General features: G+C 47.7%; 1 protein-coding gene and 1 long non-coding RNA gene across 5 annotated transcripts in view; both read left to right on the forward strand.

The window, feature by feature from the left end:
- Nucleotides 1-12927, forward strand: part of PITX2 (paired like homeodomain 2) — a 34690-nt gene extending 21763 nt beyond the window's left edge. For 3 of the 4 annotated variants that reach the window (XM_081877180.1, XM_081877181.1, XM_081877182.1), the window contains 2 exons: nucleotides 7030-7235; nucleotides 11423-12927. In XM_081877180.1, the coding sequence (XP_081733306.1) occupies nucleotides 7030-7235; nucleotides 11423-11986 (770 nt within the window). In that variant the 3' untranslated portion in view covers nucleotides 11987-12927. Of the gene's footprint in view, nucleotides 1-4327; nucleotides 4607-7029; nucleotides 7236-11422 lie in introns of all 4 variants that reach the window. The other variant, XM_081877183.1, reaches the window with a different exon arrangement.
- Nucleotides 12928-14632: 1705 nt separating this feature from the next.
- On the forward strand, nucleotides 14633-17538 carry LOC309349356. Its single transcript, XR_014159872.1, has 3 exons — nucleotides 14633-14676; nucleotides 15430-15510; nucleotides 16660-17538. It is a non-coding gene; the product is annotated as an uncharacterized lncRNA (long non-coding RNA).
- Nucleotides 17539-23511: the final 5973 nt, after the last annotated feature.

Consider the following 23511-nt stretch of genomic DNA (forward strand, 5'->3'; position numbering starts at 1 on the left):
ATTTTAAACACATTGACTTGGAAGTTCCCATTGATTGCACTTGAAGGTTCTTGGAAGGCAGTTCCATCGAAATCAATGGGATTTGCTTCCTAACAATTCTGTTTAGGGTTAGGTTGTTGTTTTTATGCGGCTAATCATTGTCTTCTACATTACACCAAAATACACGCACTTCTCTTTGCTTTAGCTCAGAGCACACAAATTCTCCTCTGACCTCCCATGCCAAGCAAAGGTGTTTAGGGTGGTATACGAAATTGCAACGGATAGAAAAGATACCCCAAACACCTGAGCATATCCTAATCGCCATCTTTTGGACATATAAGGTCCATTAGCCAAACTCTTCGCTTGTGTTTTTATATCTTTATGATTTCTGGACTCCAGGAGCAAGGTGCATATTTTTTGCTTGTTTAAAACGCGGGTGAATGATTCCTTAACGCATTTTTTAACTGCGCATCTACACACGGAATATATTTTCGGGTTAAGAGGCTGCAGTCCTATAGCAACTCTTCCTGAGAGTAAGCCCCACTTACTGACAGGTAGACATGGATAGAATACTGCACTTGAAATGGATCTTGTCGAGAGGGGAAGGAGGGGCTGTAATCCGCTTTAGGGGGGTAGCATTTCGAATTTCTTGAAACGGGATCAAAGTGCTGATCTTGTCTATATGGGAACAGACATTCCAGGCCACCGTCCATTTCCTTCCTCTCTCTCGCCAATCCCGTCCAGCTTGCTTTGCAGCGAAGGTGGAGGAAGCTTCCGCCCAGTCTCCCAGGGTGGGTCTCGCGTTTCCATCCTCGCTCGCCGCGCCTGGAGTGGCTGGTTGCCTCCTGCAACGGCTTCCATTGATTCAGAAGGGCCTCAGGGGATTTGCGTGGAGTGTGAACCCCCCAGTCGCCCCCGGGAGGTTAAGCAGAAACCGGGATATGATTAGTAAACAAATTGTGCAGAAAGGCGCTGGATTCTTATTGACTTACTTATAGGTCATCTGCTGCCGGTGCTGTGGGAAAAACTATTTACTTTACACATATACTTTATGATCTTGAGGGAATTAGAGGAAATTCAATAAGAAAACGGCTAGAATCGTTTAAAAACCCCTATTTAAAAGACTTAAGGAAATTAGAGTCTTATCAGATTAAAATCCACTACAAATGTAAGAATATTGTCTCCATCGAAACGCAGTGGGGTCTAAGGAAAGCGGTGGAGGGGAGAGACAGAGAGGGAGCGCCTTTGTCAAATCGCAGGGATAAACCACGTCATTTAAACACCGGGATAATGAGCAGAATGTAAATTAATTTGACCTTCTTTACCAACAGACTGCTAAAACAATACGCAGACTAGTTTAGCGGTCTCGAAGCGAAATGAGGAGGGATGAGATGGAGGCAGAGAATCCAGAGGACCACCATTAGTTTGGAGGAGGGTGGTGGTGATATTGGGGATGGTTTGCAGAGTCCCCCTCTCAGCCAAGCTGGGTGCTTTTTATCTCCACAACTTGGAGAATGGAGGCATTTGGACCAACTGCGCCTTAGCTTGTCCAAAAGCCTTCTGAGATGAGCTAAGGCGGGTTTTAGCGATACCATATGGAAGCTTCAACCTCGCCGTGGCCCTCAGGAAAATTAAACCATGGCAAAGCAGTACTTCTACTCGGGAGTAATCAGAGTTGATAACTGCGAATATGGAGTCAAGAGAGGTAGTTATTTCGTATTAACGAATGTGGGAGCGCAAGATTGTGATCTGTTGTATGTATGCAGTGCTTAGATGATTCTTGGGGCTAGGGAGAAATTTGGCAAAGTGCGTAACACTGAGGGATCCACTAGATCGGATGTGTTTTCTATCATCTTCTAACTATTGGGGTTAATTGGGTTAATTCTCTCTTCCTGTGTCGGTATAACAGCCTCCGTCCTCTCTCGGGAATCTCTGATCTAAATGGGCATTCTGGCCAAGCAAAGGACCCCCCCCCCCCGCTTGGTTAAGAAAAATTCTGTTTCCAACGATTCTGTTTTCGATCCAGCAAAGATTGTACTATATTGCCACACTTTAAAAAAACCAAACCCGAAGAATATTAGCAAATCCCGCATGCAGAGCGCAATAGGAAGCTCATATAAGGGCATTTTTTGAACTGAATTGTCTTAATTAACCTAACTTTCTCTCTCGCTCTAATACAGATAGATGGATAGACATATATTCTTGTGCGTAAGAATATATCAAAGTCCTTTTATCGCCATGGCAAAAATGTGACATTGTGCGTGTGGGGAAAATAATTCCGGGAGAGAGAAGGAACGGAAGTTTTCCTTATTGGGATGCGATAGTAAAGAATGAATTCTGAAGACATTTATTGGGAAGGGGCTCCCACGGTTTTAAATAGCGCTTACCTGGGGTTACGTTCCAAAGGAATCCACCGTGAGATTGTGGTGGGGTTCTGTTAGTGCCTGAAATCAGAGTTTAAACAAGGATCAAATTTAACCTAGCATATCGATCGTACAGTCTATTTATATGGTTTTCACTTAACATAATTTACACTGTTTAAATTATATATATATAGGGTCGTCTTCTCCAGTCCCCCCCCCCATTGCGTTTGAAGAAATGTATGGATGACATTATATCGGCATATTAAAATAACCGGATGATAAATTAATATGGGGGGTTATTTTAACTGAAAATAAAGAAAATGATGGGACCGACCGCGCGATGTTATTGCACGTTGGACTTCTCACGGGACTTTCTCCCAACCTTTCCCCAATAATTGTTTTGCAAATTAATATGTTTAGGACTGAGTTACAAAATATGAAATAGAAATATGGTTTAATGGGTTCTTTGATTTTTTTTAAAAAAAAATATTGAATTTGAATGAAAATTTGCATTCATGTATATATTTTTATTACGTTTATATATCGCCATTTCAAATTATGTGGGTGGTATGTATAGACAATTGAAAAACTGGCCGTCTCTTACTTTGGACTAGTAGTAATTCACGTTTTCCAAAATGGCAATTTTAAACGATCGTGTTTTGTGTCAGTGAACATGGCATATTTCCCGAGTACTTTTTCATTCGTGACTGCGAGCCGTTCAGACGCTTGCCGTCTTAAGAGATGTGCTTTCCTCACGCTTCCAGCCGGCAAGTCTGCTTTTAAGGCTTGCCATTGGCTTGGTGGCGCATTTATTTTTTAAGATTTTCTCCTTAAAGTGCGATTTATTTTCTGAATCGTTGAAACGAATCTTCCCAGGCTGGAGAAAGAGTCTTCTCAATGCAGCAAAAACTGTCTCTCCCGGAGAGTTAGGTGTCGGTTTCCTAGCCATTTTATCAAAGTTATTTTCGGGGCACATCTAGCTGTCTCCTGATGTTTTAAAAAAGTAAGAGTTGGAAAGCGTTCTGCAAATTGCAAACGCCATCAGAATAAAATTGTATTCGTGAATAATCATAATAATATTGCTTCCATCGGAGACGACTTTCCCCGTTCTTATTTTCTAACACCCCACTTTGCTCCCTTGCAATGCAAGCCTTTGAGAGCAGACCTGACTGGAAGAGCGGTAGGGGAGGGGGGGGGGAGACAAGAGAGCAAGACTTTTAATTTAGCCCTGCCCTAAGTTTCTGATAGGGTGGTCTTATTATAGCCTTCGCCGGGGCGTAGCGCCTCCTGATTGGCCGCGGCGCGCGTCACTCCGAGTCTCAGCCGCGAGTCTGGGACGCGGGGGAGGCAGGAGGGAGGGCAGAAAAGGGGGCCGGGTGATATCATCGCCCCGGGAAGGCCGCCTCTGGGTTTAAGTTGTTAGGCAAACAGGGAAGCTGCTGAGCTGCTCGGGGTCCGTCGCTCGCCTGGGCTGGGTAGACCGGAGCGAGGGGAGACGTGCAGCGACCGAGAGGGGCTTGCGCAGCTAGGCAAAGCTGACCGTCGAGGCTCCTGCTCTCGCAGCAGCCGCCCACGCCTTGGATCTAATACAGTCGACCTGCGCCTGTCACTCTGGCCCGGCCCGCGAGTCCGTCGGCAGCCTGGTGATTTATTCATGGTCGGCGCGGTCCGCCGCGGGAGTCTACGGCGGAGGGTGCCTTCGCTCTTCTTCGGGGTTTCTCCTGCTTTCACCCGCAGAGGCTCATGCGACGGGGCGGCCGCCCGTCGGGAGGAGGTGGAGGAGGAGGGCAGCGACGGCGGGGGGCAGCAGCGTCGCCTTGAGAGCCGAGCAGGGCTGCCTGCTGCGGGAGAAGTGAAACTGACACAGTGAAACTGACAAGGAGGCGGCGGAGGAGCTTCTCCGGCCGCGTCTCCCGCGCCGAGGGCTGCGCCTCTGTCCACACACGTAGCGCGCACATCCACACCCAGTGTGCAGCCCCGGGCAGCTCGGGCTGGCTCCCGCAGCCCGATGAACTGCTTGAAAGAGCCGCTGAGGCTGGAGCGGCTGGTAGCCGGGAATAAACTGTGCTGCTCCACCTCCCCTTCCTCCGCTTCCTCCACCTCCTCCTCCGCCTCTTCCTCCTCCTCCTGCCACCACCACCACCAGCCGGCCCTGGTCATGGCTTCAGCCCTGACCCCCGGCCAGCCGCGCTCGGCCTTGGATTCTGCCAAGCACCGGCTGGAGGTGCACACCATCTCCGACACCTCTAGCCCCGAGGCCGCAGGTAAGGGTTCTCCGCCGGCTCCACGCTGCTTCTCTTTCCCTCGCCACACCATCTCATTATTCTGATTATCAATATTGGGGGATTAAACCGGTGTCCCAGTCCTGTGCTGGGGACGCATAGTGAGGGATTAGAAGGAGAAGGGAATGGAAATATAATTGCGGATGGCACTGCCTTTGTAGCTAGATTCTGGGAGACATTGGGTTTCTCGTTTTCTGTCGGGAAACAGCGGGTGCGCGGGGAGGTAGAAGAGTTGCACACACGCCCGGCAAATCCAGGCATTTGTCACTGAGAGATAGAAACTTAGCAGTAAAGGCAGCAGGACCCGGGCTTGTAACTGGAATGAAGTCTCCGTCGTGATTTAGCCAGACCATCTCAGTAAAAGAGCGGTGATTGACCCTGTCACTCTGAAATGTATTTAAAAACAAACAAGCGGGCTCTCTATATAACAGCACTTACTGCATCTAGTACCAATGTAGTCGAAGCTCTAGGTGAAATTTAATTCCAATAAAGGTACTGTATAGGAACCCTGAGGATTCTGGGGGAAAAGAGAGCTCAGATTTGCCCATGGATTTCCATCTATCCCTGGTGGTTTCCTTCCAGTGAGTCTAATTTAATGCAGTAGGATTGGATTCCGATGAAATATGCATAGGATCGTGGTGTCAAAGGATCCTTTACACGCTTGCTTGGGAGTAAGTTCGACTCGAATCAATGGGAGTTACTTCTGAGTAAACGTGCATGGGCTGTTAAACTGCTTCTTTAGGGGCGCACTTCAACCAGCCAGTCCTACTTGAATACACTGGGACTTGCTTCTGAGTAAGCGTGTTTAGGATTGGGCTGTTTGATTGCAATCTGAAGTACACCTACCTAGGACTGTTCCGTTAAACTGAGTGGAGCCTGGAGGATCGGCTACTTCAATTTAAGTGTTGACCGAGGATGCAATGACATATATCTTCATCCAACCCGATCCTACCCATGGTTACTCGGAAGTAAACATGTCCGATTAAAATAAATGATATTTGCCTTAATGAAAACATGCCCAGGAATTGTAGTCCTATGTGCTACAGAGACTGCATCTATCACCATGAGCGAGAATGTAGGGGTCTTCACTGAACTTAATGGGGGCCATCCCAACAACTTTGAGATAAACATCTTTACTTAAGAAAATATGCTCCATCTTTAAAGACACTTCACACTCTCATTAACTGCAATGGGTGGCATTAAAATAAGTTTTACTGCAGCAGACCCACTTTAATGAATGAACATGCCTTTGTTTGGGCCATGGATCTACTCAGAGTAAAATTTGGCCGAATACCATGCAATGTGAGTGGAAGTTAGACCGACTCACCGATTTAGGACACATTATTGTAGCATAATTTCTTGATGCTTGATCCGTGAATCAGCACCAGAGTGGCCTTGTACAGAAGAACGATGTAGCATAGTACACCAGTATTGCTGCAATCTTTGTAGGTATTTCGGAGGAGAGCCTCAGTAAATGCAGAGCCGTGTTCGATTTTAGAGATGTGCATGTGCTCACAGCTGTATTGATACATATGCAATATACACGGTCTGCAGCTGCACAGAGTGTACTGTCAGTGCAAGAGGTATTTATACCTGTTACATATAACGAATGCATCTAGGTGTAACGCTCAACTGGAATTAATTTAGGGCAATCCTGAATCACAGTCCCATACTTCTTGTGGTGTGAGGGGGGAAAGCTTTCCGTGACATCAGGGAAGGACTTCCGTGTGCGTAAGAAGGTGGCCTTCAGATTTGCTGTATTAATCTTGTATTGGTGCACACTTTTAAAAGGAAGCACTTGGATTGAAGTCGATCTACATTCTAAAACCTAACTCCTGGGATATAAGTGGCAACGTTTTCAATAGAGCCGGAGGACACAGCCTGACTTTTCAGTCCGAAGCACGGTTACTTTTCAGTTTATGGCCTTGGGTTTTCCTTTATTTGGTGTGTGTGTGTGTGTGTTTCATTCGGATCCTAAGCGCGTTTATTTCAGCGCAAACCTCATTGCTTCCAAAGAAACTACTTCCGTAGCCTTTATTTGTATTACAGTTTTAGGAGAGCAGCTTTTGGATTGGGCTTGTTCACAGCTAGATCTTTAAATAAAATAAAATCTATGGAAGTAAATACCCTGCGTTCCGATTAGGCCGACTGGCTTCAAAACAAGTGCGGTTAGAACCGCGTGTTTCTCCGCCGGTTCGCAACGACCCCCCCCCTCCCACGGCTACTACGGCTCAACCGCCTTGGGAAGAGCGCCGACTGCGGGCCGCGGACCGGTTCAGCGGGGCCGCGGAGCGCTTGGGCTGATCCCCTTCTCCCTCCGCCCGCCCTTTTTCTCCCCGCCCCCCCCCCCCCCGAATCCCAATCCGCGCCAGCCTGTTGACCCGCGACTGCCTTTTCCTTTGCAGAAAAAGACAAAAGCCAGCCCAGCAAGAATGAGGACGCGGGCGCCGAGGATCCGTCCAAGAAGAAGCGGCAGCGGCGGCAGCGGACGCACTTCACCAGCCAGCAGCTCCAGGAGCTCGAGGCCACTTTCCAAAGGAACCGCTACCCGGACATGTCGACTCGGGAGGAGATCGCCGTCTGGACCAACCTCACCGAAGCCAGAGTCAGGGTAAGGGGAGCCCCGAGAGATCTGCTTTGTTCTGTGTGCGTGAATATGGGTATGTTGGGGCCCTTTGGAAGAGGCAGCAGCCGAGGCGAACGAACCTGAGTAGCTTGGCTGGCGCAGGGAAGGCGCCACTTTCGATTTGTCCTCCTTTTCGAGGCGGGCTTTGGCCCAGGCGCAGCCCCTCTCTGCTTCCCTCTCGGGCCGAGGCAGGCTGCCATCTTCTCCGAATATGATGGATGGCTGTGCGGCGTGTTCTGAACTGGATGTGTACTTTATGGGAAGCGTCGCCAAGAAAGCTTCCCGGGGCAGGCTCCGACGTGTGCGCAGCAGCCCGAGATGCGCAACACACGAGGCCTCTGACTCCATCGAAGGCTCCCAAAACTTGCCCTTCCTTGCATTCTTCCATCTCTCTCCCCACCCCTCGCTCGCCCCAAGCACCCTCAGGTTTCACAACAACGGTGGCTTTCTCCCCACCCACGCCACCCCTTTCTTGCCAAGATTGATGGATCGGTCAGAGTGCTAAAACGCAGCAGAATCGTGCAGTCCCGTCTCCGGGAATTCAAAGTGGGGAGAAACCCAGATCACAGCCCCAAGTCTGTATATATGGAAGAAAGTCCCATGAAAAGGGAGGCAGTGCTGGTGTCCTCATACAAGCTTCGCTCTGTAGGGATAGTAAGTTGCAACTCGGTGGGCCTTTAAAACCTTTCGAGTTTGGCATATCCCCCTCCTAGCCGGCTTGCAAAGAGCTTTAGAACTGCAATTGGTGGCTAAATTACTTTAGAGTAATCCCGTTACGATTACTATGAGGTCAGGAGATTTGAGGAGATTAAAGAAAGTCCCAGCGCAATCCATGAAACTAGGAGCGGGGATGTTCAGCGTGCTGCTTACTATCTTTAAAAAACAACAACAAATAAATACATAAAACAGAAAATAAGGCCTCCTCCTTCTCAAATGTAAACCATGTTTGTTTTGGTTAGAAGTGTGGAAGCCTTCCCATACAAATGTTACGTGGAATAACGACATTTGTATTCAACAAGACTTACTCCCAAGAAAGTGTGTAGGGAATCAGAGCGTTTTTTAAAAATAAAAACCGCCTGGTACCTAAGTTAGTGTAGGTCCCGTTCATGTCTCTGTTTCGTATTCTCAAGTAAATGCGATTAGGTCTTGGGTGTAAACAGCGCAAAAATAATAATGCTTAAATATATATATATATATTTAAACTAAAATTTAAATTGGGGTCTTGGATTAGACCAATGCGAAATGCGAAATGTTGCATTCATTGGAGGAATCAGTTTTTGCTACAATGCTTTGGAAATAAACAAATCCCAGAGATTTTAATTAAAAAATATGGGAGTCTGTAGAGTTTGGGCTCAGCTGCTTAGTGGAAATAAACAAGGAGTAATTAAAAAAAAATCTAAAGGGACACAGAGGAATCTGGTTGTGTTGGCTGTTGACTCAATTCAGGCTGGGTGTCTATTCAATAGCCGCGCATTTAAACGAAAATGTCTAGATTTAAGCCGATGGAGCCTCCTGCCCTATCTTTAGAGTCCTCCCCTCTCGAAAACAAAAGGAGCTTAATTTTATTGAAATCTGCCGCACTTACTTCTAAGCAAGTAAGCGCACTCACGACTTTGTGACATTTTGGTTAGGCCTAATTAAGGTTTTTACCATACCGTGGCTTTGAGATTTATTGACTTTTTTGTAATAAATCAACAAAGCTACCTACATGGTGTGTGTGGGTGTGTTGGGTTTAGTGGGGTTTGCGATTCTCTACAAACCGTGGTTTCACTGGGGAAGAACTCGCAGTGGCCTGCTGGGGTGGCCTGCTCCCCCGTGAGGATGCTTAGGAGAGCAGTCTCTAAGGGGGGGGGGGGAGAGAGATGCAACTAGGTCAGTTTATGTGGAAATGCGATTGTAGAAAAACTGGCTCTTTTTCTATAAGAAGCTTGCGCTTTTGTGTTTGGCGAGGGAGTGTCAGCTTGCCCTCAAGTCCCTCCTGCAAATGTGCTGCCCTGTAACGTTTTAAAAATATGACTTTGAAAACGCTGGCAGTGGAGAGGTGAACAATTCCCCTCCCCCATTTACAGGTTTATTTTCCCCACTTCTTTGAAACCTGGAGACGGCCGTGCATGTGCTTTGGGGAATGTAGCGTGTTATGTTTGGGGGAAAGTGGTGGTATTCGCGGGCGCTGGGTATTGGGTTTTATTAGGCGTCTGCGAGCGAACCGTGAAGTCGAAAGGGAGATTTGCAACGTAAAACACGGGCTGTGTAAACAGAACGGGAATTTCCCCGCGACGGTTCGAATCCACATAATAACTTTGCAGGCGGCCGACTGGCAAATCAGGCTGCGGGATGTGGATTGGAGCGAGACACACGCCTTCGCCATTGTCTGCGCGGCGGAGGCTGTTGCCCTTTAGCACGTAGTGAAAAGGGCAACTTTGCCAAACGAGCAGAGGACAAGATGGGGCGGACGTGATTTGGCTTTACTGGCGATTAGCACATGAAAGGGACTGGTCCCTTTAACAAGCTGTTGAGGTAAAGATTTATGACGGCTTGCCCAGTTATTTTTATTTCAAAAATATTATTATTGTTCCTACGTCTTGTTTCTAGAGAGGAGATATCGATGGGATTAAAAATGCATTCTGTTCCTCGGTTTGGGAAAGAGGGCTGAGGTGGTTAAAAGTTGGATTCTCGGTGCAAACTCAGTGTTTTCTTTCTTTGTCGGAAATCGAGGGAGGGGGAAACTGAAAGGTGGAGGAGGGGGAAGGAGCCCATCCCCTTTGTTCGCGATCTCCCTGAACAACAAAATGAATGGAGTGCGAACCGAATGAAAGATTCCACCTACAAGCGAGCAGAAACCAAAGCAGCAGATAGATAATATATAGGACGTTTCCTTGGCCTGGCGTCAAAGCCTGTGATGAATGACACGAACATTTGCACTACAAGAGATATTTTGTCATATATAGGTGGAGATATTCAAAAGCAGCTTCAGCCAGGGCCCAGTTAAGCGTTTTTCGTCCCTCTGAAAGGAATGAGGCTGGCGCTCCAAGGAGAAACAACGGGGATCTATTGCGTAGCTCCAGTTCATGCGGGATCAAATATGCTCCCACCGCCACTGTAAATTGCTTTATCAGGCTGTAAAACGTGCTAAGAAAGAACGGGGGGGGGGGGGGGCGGGCAATGCTCTTAAGACCGGCTTATGCTTCGGTTTCTGGTGCCCTAGCCTTAACAGATTTACTCGGGAGTTAGTATCCCCGATTTAAGAGGGACCCAAGCAAGAATCTAGACCTGAGGATCCTGCGCATGTTTTCTGGGCGCAAGCCCCTCTGAGGGGCTCTGGGTTCCAGCCGTAGACCCCGATGCGATGCACGTTGACCGGAAAGTAAGTGGCACCGAGGGTCAATAGAGATGATTCCCAAGTCAATAAACTTGGACTGGCAGCCACAAGGTCGGCCCCTATACGTGTTTTCTGGGAACTGAGAAGCAATTCCCAATGTCTTCCAACTAATCTCTGTAAGAGTACAGAAGAATCCATAGGATCGTAAACGAGGCTCCAATGATTTGCAGTGGCAGCATCAGGAAGGGGAAAAAACATGGGGCGGGGCAGGTTGAGACATAAGTGCATTTTGTGGGGTGCTTCCTTCCCCATGTTAGATTTCTGGAAGATAAACACAGGCATCTTCTGCAGGCTCCCCTCCTCAACGTATTTTCTCCGCCCAAATTGTGTCTGATGGCGTTATTACTTTTCAAGGCAGCAGGCTTAGACATTTTGCAGCTTTGTTTCCAAACCGTCCCGTTTATGGTTCAGTGCGAGTTTGTACGTGGAAAGTGCTTCACGACTCCCCAGCAGTAGTGTGTGTTTTTTTTTGGGGGGGGGGAGGTGTTAAGAGCCAACTGTGCGTGGTGGAAGGCCGCTGTGGGAACAGGACGTTAGGCTAGGTTTCATCCAGCAGGCTCCTCTTGGATTCTAGACTTCCCTCTACCCTTCATGCTGTACCCCAAAGTTGCTGGAGCCCCAGGGCTCCAGGAGAAGGACTTTATTGGTGTCCTCCTCAAAGTTCTGGAGATGCTTGCGCGGCGCGCGGGTCTGCTTTGCCTTCCCTACAGTGACCGGCTTTCTTTCCCCACCTTCTCCTTGTTTTGTTTCCCCCACCCCCTTCCCGTTCACCCGTCGCTCCCCTCCATTGCAGGTTTGGTTCAAGAACCGCCGGGCCAAGTGGAGGAAACGCGAGCGGAATCAGCAGGCGGAGCTGTGCAAGAACGGCTTCGGGCCGCAGTTCAACGGGCTGATGCAGCCTTACGACGACATGTACCCGGGCTATTCCTACAACAACTGGGCCGCCAAGGGCCTGACGTCGGCGTCGCTCTCCACCAAGAGCTTCCCCTTCTTCAACTCCATGAACGTCAACCCGCTCTCGTCGCAGAGCATGTTCTCGCCGCCCAACTCCATCTCGTCCATGAGCATGTCTTCCAGCATGGTGCCCTCGGCGGTCACCGGCGTGCCCGGCTCCGGCCTCAACAGCCTGAACAACTTGAACAACCTGAGCAACCCCTCCCTCAACTCGGCCGTGCCCACACCCGCCTGCCCGTACGCCCCGCCGACCCCTCCTTACGTTTACCGGGACACGTGTAACTCTAGCCTGGCGAGCCTGAGACTCAAAGCTAAGCAGCACTCCAGCTTCGGTTACGCCAGCGTCCAGAATCCGGCCTCCAATCTGAGCGCCTGCCAGTACGCCGTGGACAGGCCTGTGTGAGAGAGAGACAGGAAGGCCCGCTGCCTTTCCTCCCTTGTTTTGTTGTTGTTGTGGTTGCGTTCAGAAAACAAACAACTCCCCCCCACCCATTTAAAAAAACAAAACCCAGAGACACAGGAACAAGCAGGCGCACAATTCTGAATGGACGAGGGAGGAGGCCTCGCTTCCGCAATCAAAGGACTTGAACGTTCGAATCCAAAGTAAATGGGCACTAATGGAACGGGAGATGGAAACAGCGGAGTGACTTCGGAATTGAGACAAAATGTAAACCAGAAAGAGAAGGGTTAGGGAGAGGCACAAGAGATACCACTGAAACTAGCGAGTCCCTTTGTTTTCAAAGGATGTTCTCCTGCTACCTTTCACTGAAGAAGAAAAAAGTATTTCCAACATCTACAAGGACATATATTATAAATATATATAAAATACGGACAAACGTTTGAATCGCTATACTATGACATTTTAATGTTCCTATAAGCTTGTTATTTTTTATGTTTAGCATTGTTAACATTAAAATTAAAAAATGACGGGAAAGGATGTATATATATATCGAAATGTCAAATTAATTTTATAAAAGCAGTTCTTAGTAAATATCCACAGTGTTTTTAAAAGTTAGGCTTTAAAATAAAGCATGTTACACAAGACATTAGGGATTTCTTTTCTTTTTCTTTTTTTCCGCTTGCGAGCAAGGGAATGTATATACTAAATGCGAGACTGTATGTTTCTAACATATTATTAATTATTATTATTAAAAAAGAAGAAGAAGAAGTCCCATTGTGTGAATATCGGTTTTAGAATAGTACCTCTGGTGGATGCAATGGCGACGCTGAAACTGCAATGTAAACATACCCTGTGTATAACATTTCGTATAATAGTGTTTTCCTTTTCTGACAACATTGGAAAAAATGTGTTTTCTTTCATGGGAGTAAAATATACTGCATACAGTTTGGTCTGGATTATTATTTTTTAATCCGTTCAAGCGCATCGAGGGATATCCCCACATATTGTCCGGCTGCTGATTTCCAGCCTCCCTTCTGGTGTGTGCGGAGGGAACCTTCCTGCTCACCTCGCTCCTATACAACCACAAAAGTCCATTGTTACTAGCGAATACGTCTTCTACGCCTTTCATTTTTAGTCTTGTTGGTGCAGTCCTGTGTATGTCTACTCAGACAAAAGCCCAGCTGAGTTAAATGGAGCTGTGCGCAGGATGGCAGCCCAAATATGTCGATGGCGGTGTAAAAGAAGGTAGGAAGGGGGTGGGAAGTTCAATCTCTATAAGGCTCGTACCCATAAGGTGATCGTTCTCCTCCCAAGGAGCTGGGTTCTGCTGTTATTGCCCTAACCTAACTGATCACGAACGCTATCCATCTCTGCTCAGAGTCCTGTTGACTTAAGGACCTACGTAGGTGGCTGCCGGATACTGAAACAGACCATTGCTCTGCCTCCCTCAGCAGCGCCAGTACTGGCCGGCAACTGCTCTTCAGAGCTTCTCCTGGAGAGTTCTAAACGACGCTCTTAAATCCAAGTGAAATCACTGGGACTTAAACTTTGTTTAACTTTGCCTTATTTGTGCCGAATAATAACAACTGAATCAATAAAACGGCCAGGTTATCTTCTTATCTGTCTCTCCATTGTCTGCTCCTACCGCTCTCTCTCTCATCTGTTCCTTTCTGAGGGTTAAAAAACAGAAACCAACAGAAATTCTTTCCTTAAACCTGTACGGATCACCACCACCACTCCAGCAGAAACCGAGAAACCAGAGCCTGCTGTGTCTAAAAGCGCCGCCGCGCCTCGCGTCGAGCTCCGCCAGAGGAATCCGAGAGAGGGTCGCTGGTTCTGGAGCACCTCCTTTCAGAAGGCTTGTCCTGCAATCTGTAGCCGAGGGGGAAAGGTCGCGCTCTTTGTGTTGGGCGCGTAGAGATATTGACCCATTCATTCTCAAACTGCTTGTTCGCCAAACCATACGGGATTATAGTTTTGCAAGTCTGTGGGTGGGGGGTAAGCAAATCAAGATGAATTACGGCGCGCGCCCGGAGCGGGCAGCAGCAGTTAGAGAGGGAGAGGAGAGATGGTTTCAAAAGAGTGGAAAAGGGTTCCTTAGGTGCGCATCTCAGGAGTTAAGCTACTGGCCACCCTCTTCCCCCTCCCACTCGTTCCCCAAGTCTCTGTCTCTCTTCCTCTCTCTCTCTCTCCCCCCCCCCGCCCTGCTGTAACCTTACCACTAGGTAGAACACACAAATGCGCCTTTGTTTTCCCGGTCCAAAACATAGATACCAGATAATGCGTTTAATTTATGGTTGCCAGGAGCTGCACATTAACTTTCCCCCTCTTTCCGTCCCTCCCCCTTTTCTCCTTTAGGGGGGCAGGGGGCGTTACACTAGATCCCTCAAGTCTACAAAAGGGCCCCCACCCCATGGAGACTGCAGAGAAGAGAGAGGGAAGGGAAGGGCGAAGAGGACTGGGAAGAGCATGTGCACCTGAATTCACTTACAGAATCATAGAATCGTAGAGCTGGAATGGTCATCTAGTCTAACCTCTGCAATGCAGGAATCTCACCTAAAGCATCCAAGGCGACTCCAAACATATATTCATTTTGCCTTATTCATTCAAACAGCACCTTCTTCTCAAGCAGCTCAAGGTGGAGTTCCTGGTTCTCCCTCGCCTCCTTTTTATCCTCACAAAGACCCTATGAGGTAGGTTAGGGTGAGAGGGAGTGACTGGCTCCAGGTCACCCTGTGAGCTTCATGGCAGCGTGGGGACAAGATTCAAGCACTCTTTCCACTGCACCACCAGGCTGGTTGACTTGGAAGTTCACTTCCACTGAAACCAAGCAGAAGCAGAGGATGGTAGCCAACTAAGTTTTTCTCAGAGTAGACCCATGACTAAATTAGGCATATTCATTTCGATGGGTTTAATCCGAGTAAGATTTAGCTGGAGACCACCCAAATTATCTGCCATCCTCTAAACCACACTGGGGTCTTAGCAATCTGTTTTCATGTCCCCCCCCCCAAAAAAAAGGGGCGGGGAAGGGAATAGATTCGTCTCCGTCTCCTTACTTCTTGGGAATGGGTAGTTAGAGAGAGAAGCCCAAGGGGACCCTCAAAATAAGGAATTTGCTGCAAGGCCCAAGGAACCCCTGTTCCCTCCTTTGCGATGGCCGAAGGGCCTTTCGAACATGCCAAGGTCCTTGACCCAAGGCCAGATTTTTCAATCGATCGTCCTTCTCCTCGGGTCAACACTTCCGACCGGAGCGGGAGAGGAGCCTGGCGGCATTTCTCCGTGTGTGTCTGTGCGTGCTTGTGCGCCTTTGTGTTTAAACGAATGGTAATTATTAAGCCAATTGTTCTCAACGACTACCAGCTTGCATTTGATAACAGACGGAGATCTCGCCCTTTCTTAGCCAATTGATTCCGTCCATGCATTCAAAAATATTTTCGTGACCACAGACTTCGTATCTCATTTCCGGGCGGGCCGATTGACGATGAAAATCGGATCATCTCTGGAGCTACGAACGGAACTACTCGGAAGTAAGTTCCTTTAAATTGCTTCTGCTTTGGGAGTGTGGGGGAGGAGAGAAGGGGACGACCATACCGAGGAGCCTCTGCATACGTTTACTTCGAATCCCCAGGTAAGCTTGGCGAGAACCGCACCAGACTTGTTTTCTGCCCCCCCCCCCTGTTAGGCCGAAAGGGAAAATGCCCTCGTTCTCCACAACACCCTTTACTGTGGTTATTTCCCACAAAAAAACACATCACGCAACAAGCGACATCTCCCCTCCCAGGAGCCTCTGGCGCTCCTCAGCTCAGCCAGAAATCTGGGGAGAAAGTACCCCTTGCCTATCCCAGAAAACCCCTGAATTAAATCCCTCCCCGAGAGGGAGTGGAATTTCTTCTCTTCCTTCTGCCCCGTCTAATAAGATAAAAGCCCGAGGGAAAGTGGGGAGGGGGCTCATTTTTTCCTGAGAAAGGAAAATAATAATAATGAGATTATATTTGGAGTAGGCAGTAAATCACAGGGGGGCCTTGGACGTCCGGGGGTTGTGTTTCTGGCGTTTCAAAGCAAAACACACACACACAAAAACACACAGAATCGCGGCCCTTCTTGGAAGGTAAGACCGAGAAACGACGTGGTGTGTGTGTGTGTGTGTGTGTGAGAGAGAGAGAGAGAGAGAGAGAGAGAGAGAGAGAGAGAATATGCAAGGCCAGAGAAGAAAGCTGGCTCAAAAGAAGAAAACATCGCTTTCCCAACTTGCAGGTCTTAAAGCCCCAAAGCCATAAATTAACCGGCTGGACTTGTGGCATCTCTCTCTCTCTCTCTCTCTCTCTCTCTCTCTTGAGGACTCTATTAGAAATGCCGGCGAGAGATTCGAGCGGCTGACCCCAAAGGCGGCTGCGAGCAAACAGGCCTGTCTGGCTAGGAATCCACATCGCAATCCACAAAAAAAGCCCGACTCCTTTCCCCGCCCTTCCCGTCGAGGGGCGTCACTTTCCGCGCTGCTCCCCGCTCCGCCCCCCCGCCTGGTTTCCCTGTAAAGTAGGCAGGCAGCGTTTGAAGGGAGATCTTGGCACCCCCCCCCCCCGCGCGCGTGCGTGTGTGGATAGACAGAAGTGGGCCTGTAAGAAGAGCGGATGTTTTGAAAGTTTTATGAATATAGACGGGCTATTGATTGCCTTCAGGAGCTCGGCTCGGCTGAACCCAGCACGTTTCGTCGGGGAAGGAATTAAAAGCTGGAAGGAGAAAAAAGCCAAGAGACTTGGGCGGCTTCTTGATGTTTCTGCAGCGGCAAACGGCGAGCGGCTGCCTATTCCTCCATCTTCCCGGGCATTCGCCTGCTCCTGAGGACGGAAAGAAAGAAAGATCGCCTTCTCTCCTTCTAGGATTACTGGATCAATAAACTAAGATCGCTATATTTAAAGCTTGTATGTACACACACTTGGGGGGGTGTTAGCTTCGTTGAACACGGGGGGGGGGCTTATCTTCGAGGAAATGCGCTTAGGATCGGGGCACACTTCAGGCATCCAAAAGCACGAAGAGAATTCAGTTTTGGGTCTCTCTTTGTCCCTTGCCCGTAAAACTGTTAGGATTACGTTCCTGGAAATACACTTCACAATTTAGCGGTGTTATTGTTTGCTGTTGTTTTACAGCTTCGGTTCTTCGGCATTTTAACAGTCTTCACTTAACGGAAGGTAAAACGTCAAAGTGAGCTTGAAGAGCTAACAGATTATAAAGGGAAGAAAAACCAGAGGAACAGAGTCCGCGAATAACAGGGAATTTATTTCAGGAAGGACAAAACGTACTTGCAAGGATTAGGGGAGGGACGAGGAGAACTTTTCATTGGGTTGTTAAATGGATTAAAAATGTAAATTGTGCATTGAATTCCCACTAGCACGATATACACACCCACCCGCTGGGGGTTTCACCAGGGCAACAACTTTAATTATATTTTATCCAGCTCTATCTACAAGACTTCCAAACTTTGGACAGGGAAATGAAGTACGTATATAATCTCTGAATTGTTCCCAAATTGTGTTATTTCATTGACGGTCAATGAATATCGCTGAAGAAGTGTGTGCGGTTTTTGTGAGTGTTTTATTACCTTTTCACGCCAGCTTTAACAGTGCATGACACACACAATGACTACACACAGACATACAGGATGCATAACTGAGTATCTCTCGAAATACAATTATTATCAGCAGAACCCTCCCACCCCAATTTGAAATATATGTCCGGAGAAATATGTGTCCAATCTTTAATCCAATTTCTATTCACAACTGTGCAAGCTGACTTTAAAGGTGCATTTAATGCAGTGATAGTTAAATATTTTAAGGGCATATGATTTGGCTTGCTAAATGCCTCGTTTGATACGCAGACTAGACAGATGTAGCTCTCAATAGTCGTCCCCGGTAGGCCGGGACAGTTAATCTTCCACGAACCAGGAAAGATTTACGCTTTTCAAGATCCGTACGAAGACTCGGCTAATTAGATTGCTGAACCTCCTCACCCTCCCACAGGGTGAACAAGAACACTTACCGAACACACACGCACCATTCCTATCCCAACCAATGAGTCTCAAAACACACACACACACACACACACACACACACAGAGAGAGAGAGAGAGAGAGAGAGAGAGAGAGAGAGAGAGAGAGAGAAATTGATTTAAAGCGAACTGAGACTCCTTAAAGTGAAAAGACACAAATCAGCTTAGATAAGGGTTACCTATTCTCAGATCGGAGCCTTCTGTCCCAAGCCAGTGTACTAAGTCGCGTTGAACTCGGCTGGTCTTGTTACTAAGTAAACAGGCGCACGATCGGATTGTCCTACGCTTTTGTCTACAATGCATTTCACACGCCGGCCACTGTGTGGGATACACCGAACAACCCAACTTCAGCCGATGGAGGTGGACTGGTGGTTTAGCTCCGAGAGACTTCAAGCGGATGACTTGAATCGATCGACTATGAATCGGCAGTCATTGCAAACACTCACCTCCCCAGTCCGCAAATTAAGTGCAGCAGATTTTAAATCGTAGGTTGACAATCACTGCCCAATGCCAATAAGTATGTCCTTTTCCTACAAAAATTGCAAACACCCCTGTCCCAGTTTAATCCAAGTAGAGCTGTAACCCACCCACCACATTTTCTTTCAATGAAATTTATTTCCAGGTTTACTGGAGATAAGTCCCGCTAACCACTCACGTCAAGGCGTAGCCTGTAGGAAATAAAGGAGATACCAGAGAGGAAGCTACTTAGGCTAGCTGCCCTGCAGCCCAATCCTATGCTCGTTTACCTGCAGGTAAGTACCACCGATAAGCCAATTTAGAATCAAATAAGTGAACAAAGGGGGGTCAGCCGCCCAGCCCTCCCAAGCATGAGTGCTTACTCGGAAGTAAGAATGATTTCTGTCAACTTCCTCCCAGATTCATGGGATTGCAACTTTTAGCAGTCTTACTTTGATGGTGTAAGCCCCTTTAGAACTCATGGCACTTTCAAGTTAAAGAAAAGTTAAGAATGAGGTACCACCCATGGGATCTAGGGCGGCCCCTCGCTATTAGGGCTTTTCCATGTGAGTCTATTCTGCAACAATCTGGCTGTCTGCAGCGGTGATGTTTCCATATACTGACATATGTGACATTTTGGTCCCATGGAAATAAAGGAGCTTTATGTACATGTATCTGAAAGGCCCTAGACAGAAGGTAGATTGGAATCTACTGGTAGTCTGTGATTTGAAGTAGAACAGCAAGGAGGAGGAGCAACAAATCACCTCTCTTCACCAAATCAGGTGGCTGAGATGAAGAAGGTTGGGGTGAGGAGAACCAGGAGTGGATTTTTGAGTGACAAGACTGTGAGATCTCAGTTCTGGAAACTGATTCTGAGCACTGAGTTCCTTATTCTAAGATTATGTTGGCCCCTCTCCTAAGCTACTGTTTTGTAGCAGTGTGTATGGACTGTAGCTTAAGCATTAGTGGATCTCTGGTGTGTGTGTGTGTGTGTGTGTGTGTGTGTTTTAAAGTAGTTTCCACAAGCCTGAAGTCTGCCTGGCCCTGATCCCCATCAGAAAATCTACTGTGACAATTGAAATAGAAAAACTTGATGCCTACTCCCTCCCCTCTTTCTCCTTGCTATTGTTCTTTGCAGTTGCTTTGCCTTGCCAGAAGGAGACCTTTGCCCTACATGGTGTAAAGAACATTGTCCTATGGCTCCTTGATCGCTTAGGCCCTCTGATGTGGTGTACAAACAAGAAGATGTTTCTTCCTAGGTTCAATTGTACAAATGATGAGCATATCGCTGAGTAACCAGTAGATAGAGTCTCCTTTGGCTAACCTGAAGCCAAAGGGCAGAACAATGGCCCAGTAAACAAATCAGTAATCTTGTTTATTGAAATAGGCTTTTGTAGAGTAAGTAGTGACCTGAAGGGTGAAATATTGAGTTCGGAGGAAGTAGGGATATTCAGGAACAATTCTGGATGGAATAGGAAACACCTAAGCCATTTCTTGGGACGTGGGTGGCACTGTGGGTTAAACCACAGAGCCTAGGGCTTGCCGATCAGAAGGTTGGCAGTCCAAATCTCCACGACAGGGTGAGCTCCCATTGCTCGGTCCCAGCTCCTGCCAACCTAGCAGTTCGAACACATGAAGTGCAAGTAGATAAATAGGTACTGCTCCGGCGGGAAGGTAGATGGAGTTTCCGTGTGTTGCTCTGCTTCTCCAGAAGTGGTTTAGTCATGCTGGTGACATGAACTGGAAGCTGTAAAGTGAGATGAGCGTCGCAACGCTAGAGTCATCCGCGACTGGACCTAATGGTCAGGGGTCCCTTTACCTTTACTTTTAAGCCATTTCTCAGGACCAATTTTCTCTTACCACTTGACCACAACAGGAGTAAAACTGCTTCAAATACGATGGCTAATGCTGAGTCTTACTCTGGGTAAGTAAGTATAGACTACAGCTTTAAACATGCTTAGAAGCATAACATTTGGGTAGCCAACACAGTGTCTTTTAGATGCTGTTAGAATCCAACTCCTATCAACCCCAGTCAACATAGCCAGTGGTCAAAGATGATGGGAAGTGGAGTCCAATAACATATGGAGGGAACCATGTTGACTATCCTGCTATAACTAATAGCAAGCACTCAACCTCTCCTTTACCTTTTTACCTGAGGTCCTCTTGCAACCTCCCTCCCTCTATAAATTTCTCCCAAATCCCTCCCACTGCCATGCTTTCTTGCCCTCCTTTCACCCATGGGTGTCTGTCCCCGAGACTTCAGTCATAAGAACAGAAGAACCCTGCTAGATCAGGCCAAAGGCTCATCTAATCCACCATCCTGTCCTCACAGTGGCCAACCAGATGCCTATGGGAAACCATAAAGCAGAACCATCAGCACAACAGTGCTGCCCTCTTGTGATTCCCAGCTCCTTAACTCATATGTCAAGAGTATCCTCTTCTTTTCCACTAATCGTGTCTGTTTTCTGCTCTAAGTTCTCAAGAGCAATACCTTGAAGAAAGACTTTCCTGAACAACTTCTGTATCACATCTCTCTGCAGACCACAAACTTATACATACTAGGTTTATGCCACATTGAGGAAGATCCTTGTAAACTATGGTCTGTTCCCTTACTATCCCCCCTTATAGAGCTATAGTTTCCATGATCACTTCTGGGCAGTGTTATGTCTATAGGTCCTAATTTCCTCTGCCCCACACTCCATTCACCTACTCCTGAGCACTCTTCAGTCTAGTCTCTGAGTTCAGCCTCAGAGCAAGGACCATGGCATTTCTGCTGTCTACAGCAACCACCTAGCACCCAGATGGTGCAATCCTTCTACCCCTTGCCTGGGAGTAAGTTCTACTGAATTCAATGGGACTTCCTTCTGCATAGAAATGTAAAAGATTGCATTGTTGCTGATGAGTTTGGGGCATACTATATGGCAGGGGCATGGAATCCACTGGCTGCATTGCCTCATGCTTGGGAGGAGGTACCTGCCAGCATTGGGTGGGGCCAGAGGCAAAGTGGGTGGGGCAACAGATGTACAACAGACTACATTCCAGCCATGCAAAAGTCTATCTCTCTCTCTTTGTGTGTGTTTTACAAACACCTCTCTCCATCCAAGTAAACAAGAGGCTTTATCACAGTTCAAGGACACATTCCAGCCAGGCCAAAACACTCAAGGAGCCTTGGAGCAGGGCTGTCTCTGCTGCTGGTGAGGTGCAGCAGGGAAAAACAAGTGTGACCCGAATTGCGGGTGTGGCCTGAGAAGTGTCCAGAGGGCTGGCTAGAGAGGCTTTGAGGCTTATATTTAGCCAGAAGACTGAGGCTGTCTGCCGGGGCTGTACTGGATTTGGGTCCCTGTCCAGACTCTGATAGTCCTGAGACTGGAGGGCTTTTACCAAGAAATCCCGTTGCTATATGGTGTGCTCTCCTATGCATTGCATTACATATCTACTCTGAAGCAGGCCCTACTGCGCGTGCATAGGATTGCAACTCAGGTCCCCCCAAATGTGAGGTCTACACTTGGTTCTCTTGCCCAGTAGAATTTAGGGAAAAGCCTTTGAAGGGAGAAAGAGACCCCGAGCGAGAGTTTGTTGCCTAAGCTGAAAGGAAGAGGGTTCCTAACATTTGAAGCCTGTCTTGTGCAGAATTGCCCTAGTCTTGACAGCAGTCGGGTCGTCTTTCTTCCGCCAGAATCAAAACACCGAGTCCCATAGCAGAGATGACTTTTTGCCGCGATTTCTTGACCGCCCAAGAGGCGCCTCTGCGTTCCCGCCCTCCTCCTCTTCCAAACTGACAGGGTGATGTGGTTTTTTGGGGGGTGTTTTTTTAAAAAAAGTTTCCAGAGGAGCAAGACAGCTTATCAGCCGAATTCCCAATGCATGAGTCACAGCCAGCAATCCTAAATGCACTTACCAAAGCGTAAAACTACTGTCCTATCCACAGGCAGTCTCATCGTACTCAGCAGGACTTAATACTGAGTAGCTAGGCATAGGATTGCGACGTAAGTCTCCAGGGAGTTACTGGAATTTACTACGCAGTTAAGTTGCAATCGTACGGTGTTTTGTTGAACTTGCAAGTTGATGTTTCCATTGAGATCAACGTCCCCTGGATCTCACAAGTTCGGGATGTGATTCTGGAAGAATTGAACTCGATTGCAATACATTGGCTTAAACGCGCCCCACTCCACCCCTTTTTCTACGGGGTTTGGTATATGTGTACGGACCAGCTGCGCCCTTTCATGGGGAAGGAAATCCATTAGAGCCGCGGAGATTTAAATGTTTGTATCGGGAGGCAAATGGGACTTCAGGTTTCCAACGCTCTGTCTGGAATAAATTAAAACTTTCCACATTATTTCTGTCTCTGCAGCCAGGTAAGCGGTGGACGCCACGTGCTGTCTAGCTGGCTAGTCCGCGAACAGGATGCTGGACTAGATGGGCCATTGGCCCCATCCAGCAGGCTTTTCGTATGTGTGAACTTCTTGGGCAGTTCACGTGGACTTCAACGGGCCTTGCGCAGGAGACCTTCCCCGCGGATTATGCGCTGTGTCTGTAGTTGCTCCATAGCCATAGCAGCAAAATATAATGTTACTTCAGAGTTGTCTGACTTTGCCTAGGCTACGATTTAATTCCAGAAAATCCATGCATTATGTGCTCCAAAAGTAGTAGCCGAAGTCTGAGGTTACTTTCCTCTGAACATTGTTTCCTGAGTGCATCTGGAGTGAAACGTTCGGCCATATTTCTGTCATTTTTCTCGGGAGATGTAAATCTTTCCACCCCATTTCCATCGCCTGAGACAAGAAAGGTACGCAGTCCTATCGAAGCCCTAACAACCAAATGAATCTAACGCACCGATTTTGCTTGGTAAGGCAGCGATTGTATGGACATTTGCCTATAAGTAAGTCTCGTCGAACACAACGGGGTTTCTTCCTGAGTACTCATGCATAGGATTGCGCAGGCTGCAAACCTACCCAAGCTGTCTTAGAAATCAGTCTCGGAGTATTTATTGGAACTTACTTCCGAGTAAACATAGGGTCGGGTTGAGTTGG

The sequence above is a fragment of the Podarcis erhardii genome (genome assembly GCF_964252035.2).
Source record: "Podarcis erhardii genome assembly, chromosome: 9".
In the NCBI taxonomy this organism is placed as follows: domain Eukaryota; kingdom Metazoa; phylum Chordata; class Lepidosauria; order Squamata; family Lacertidae; genus Podarcis; species Podarcis erhardii.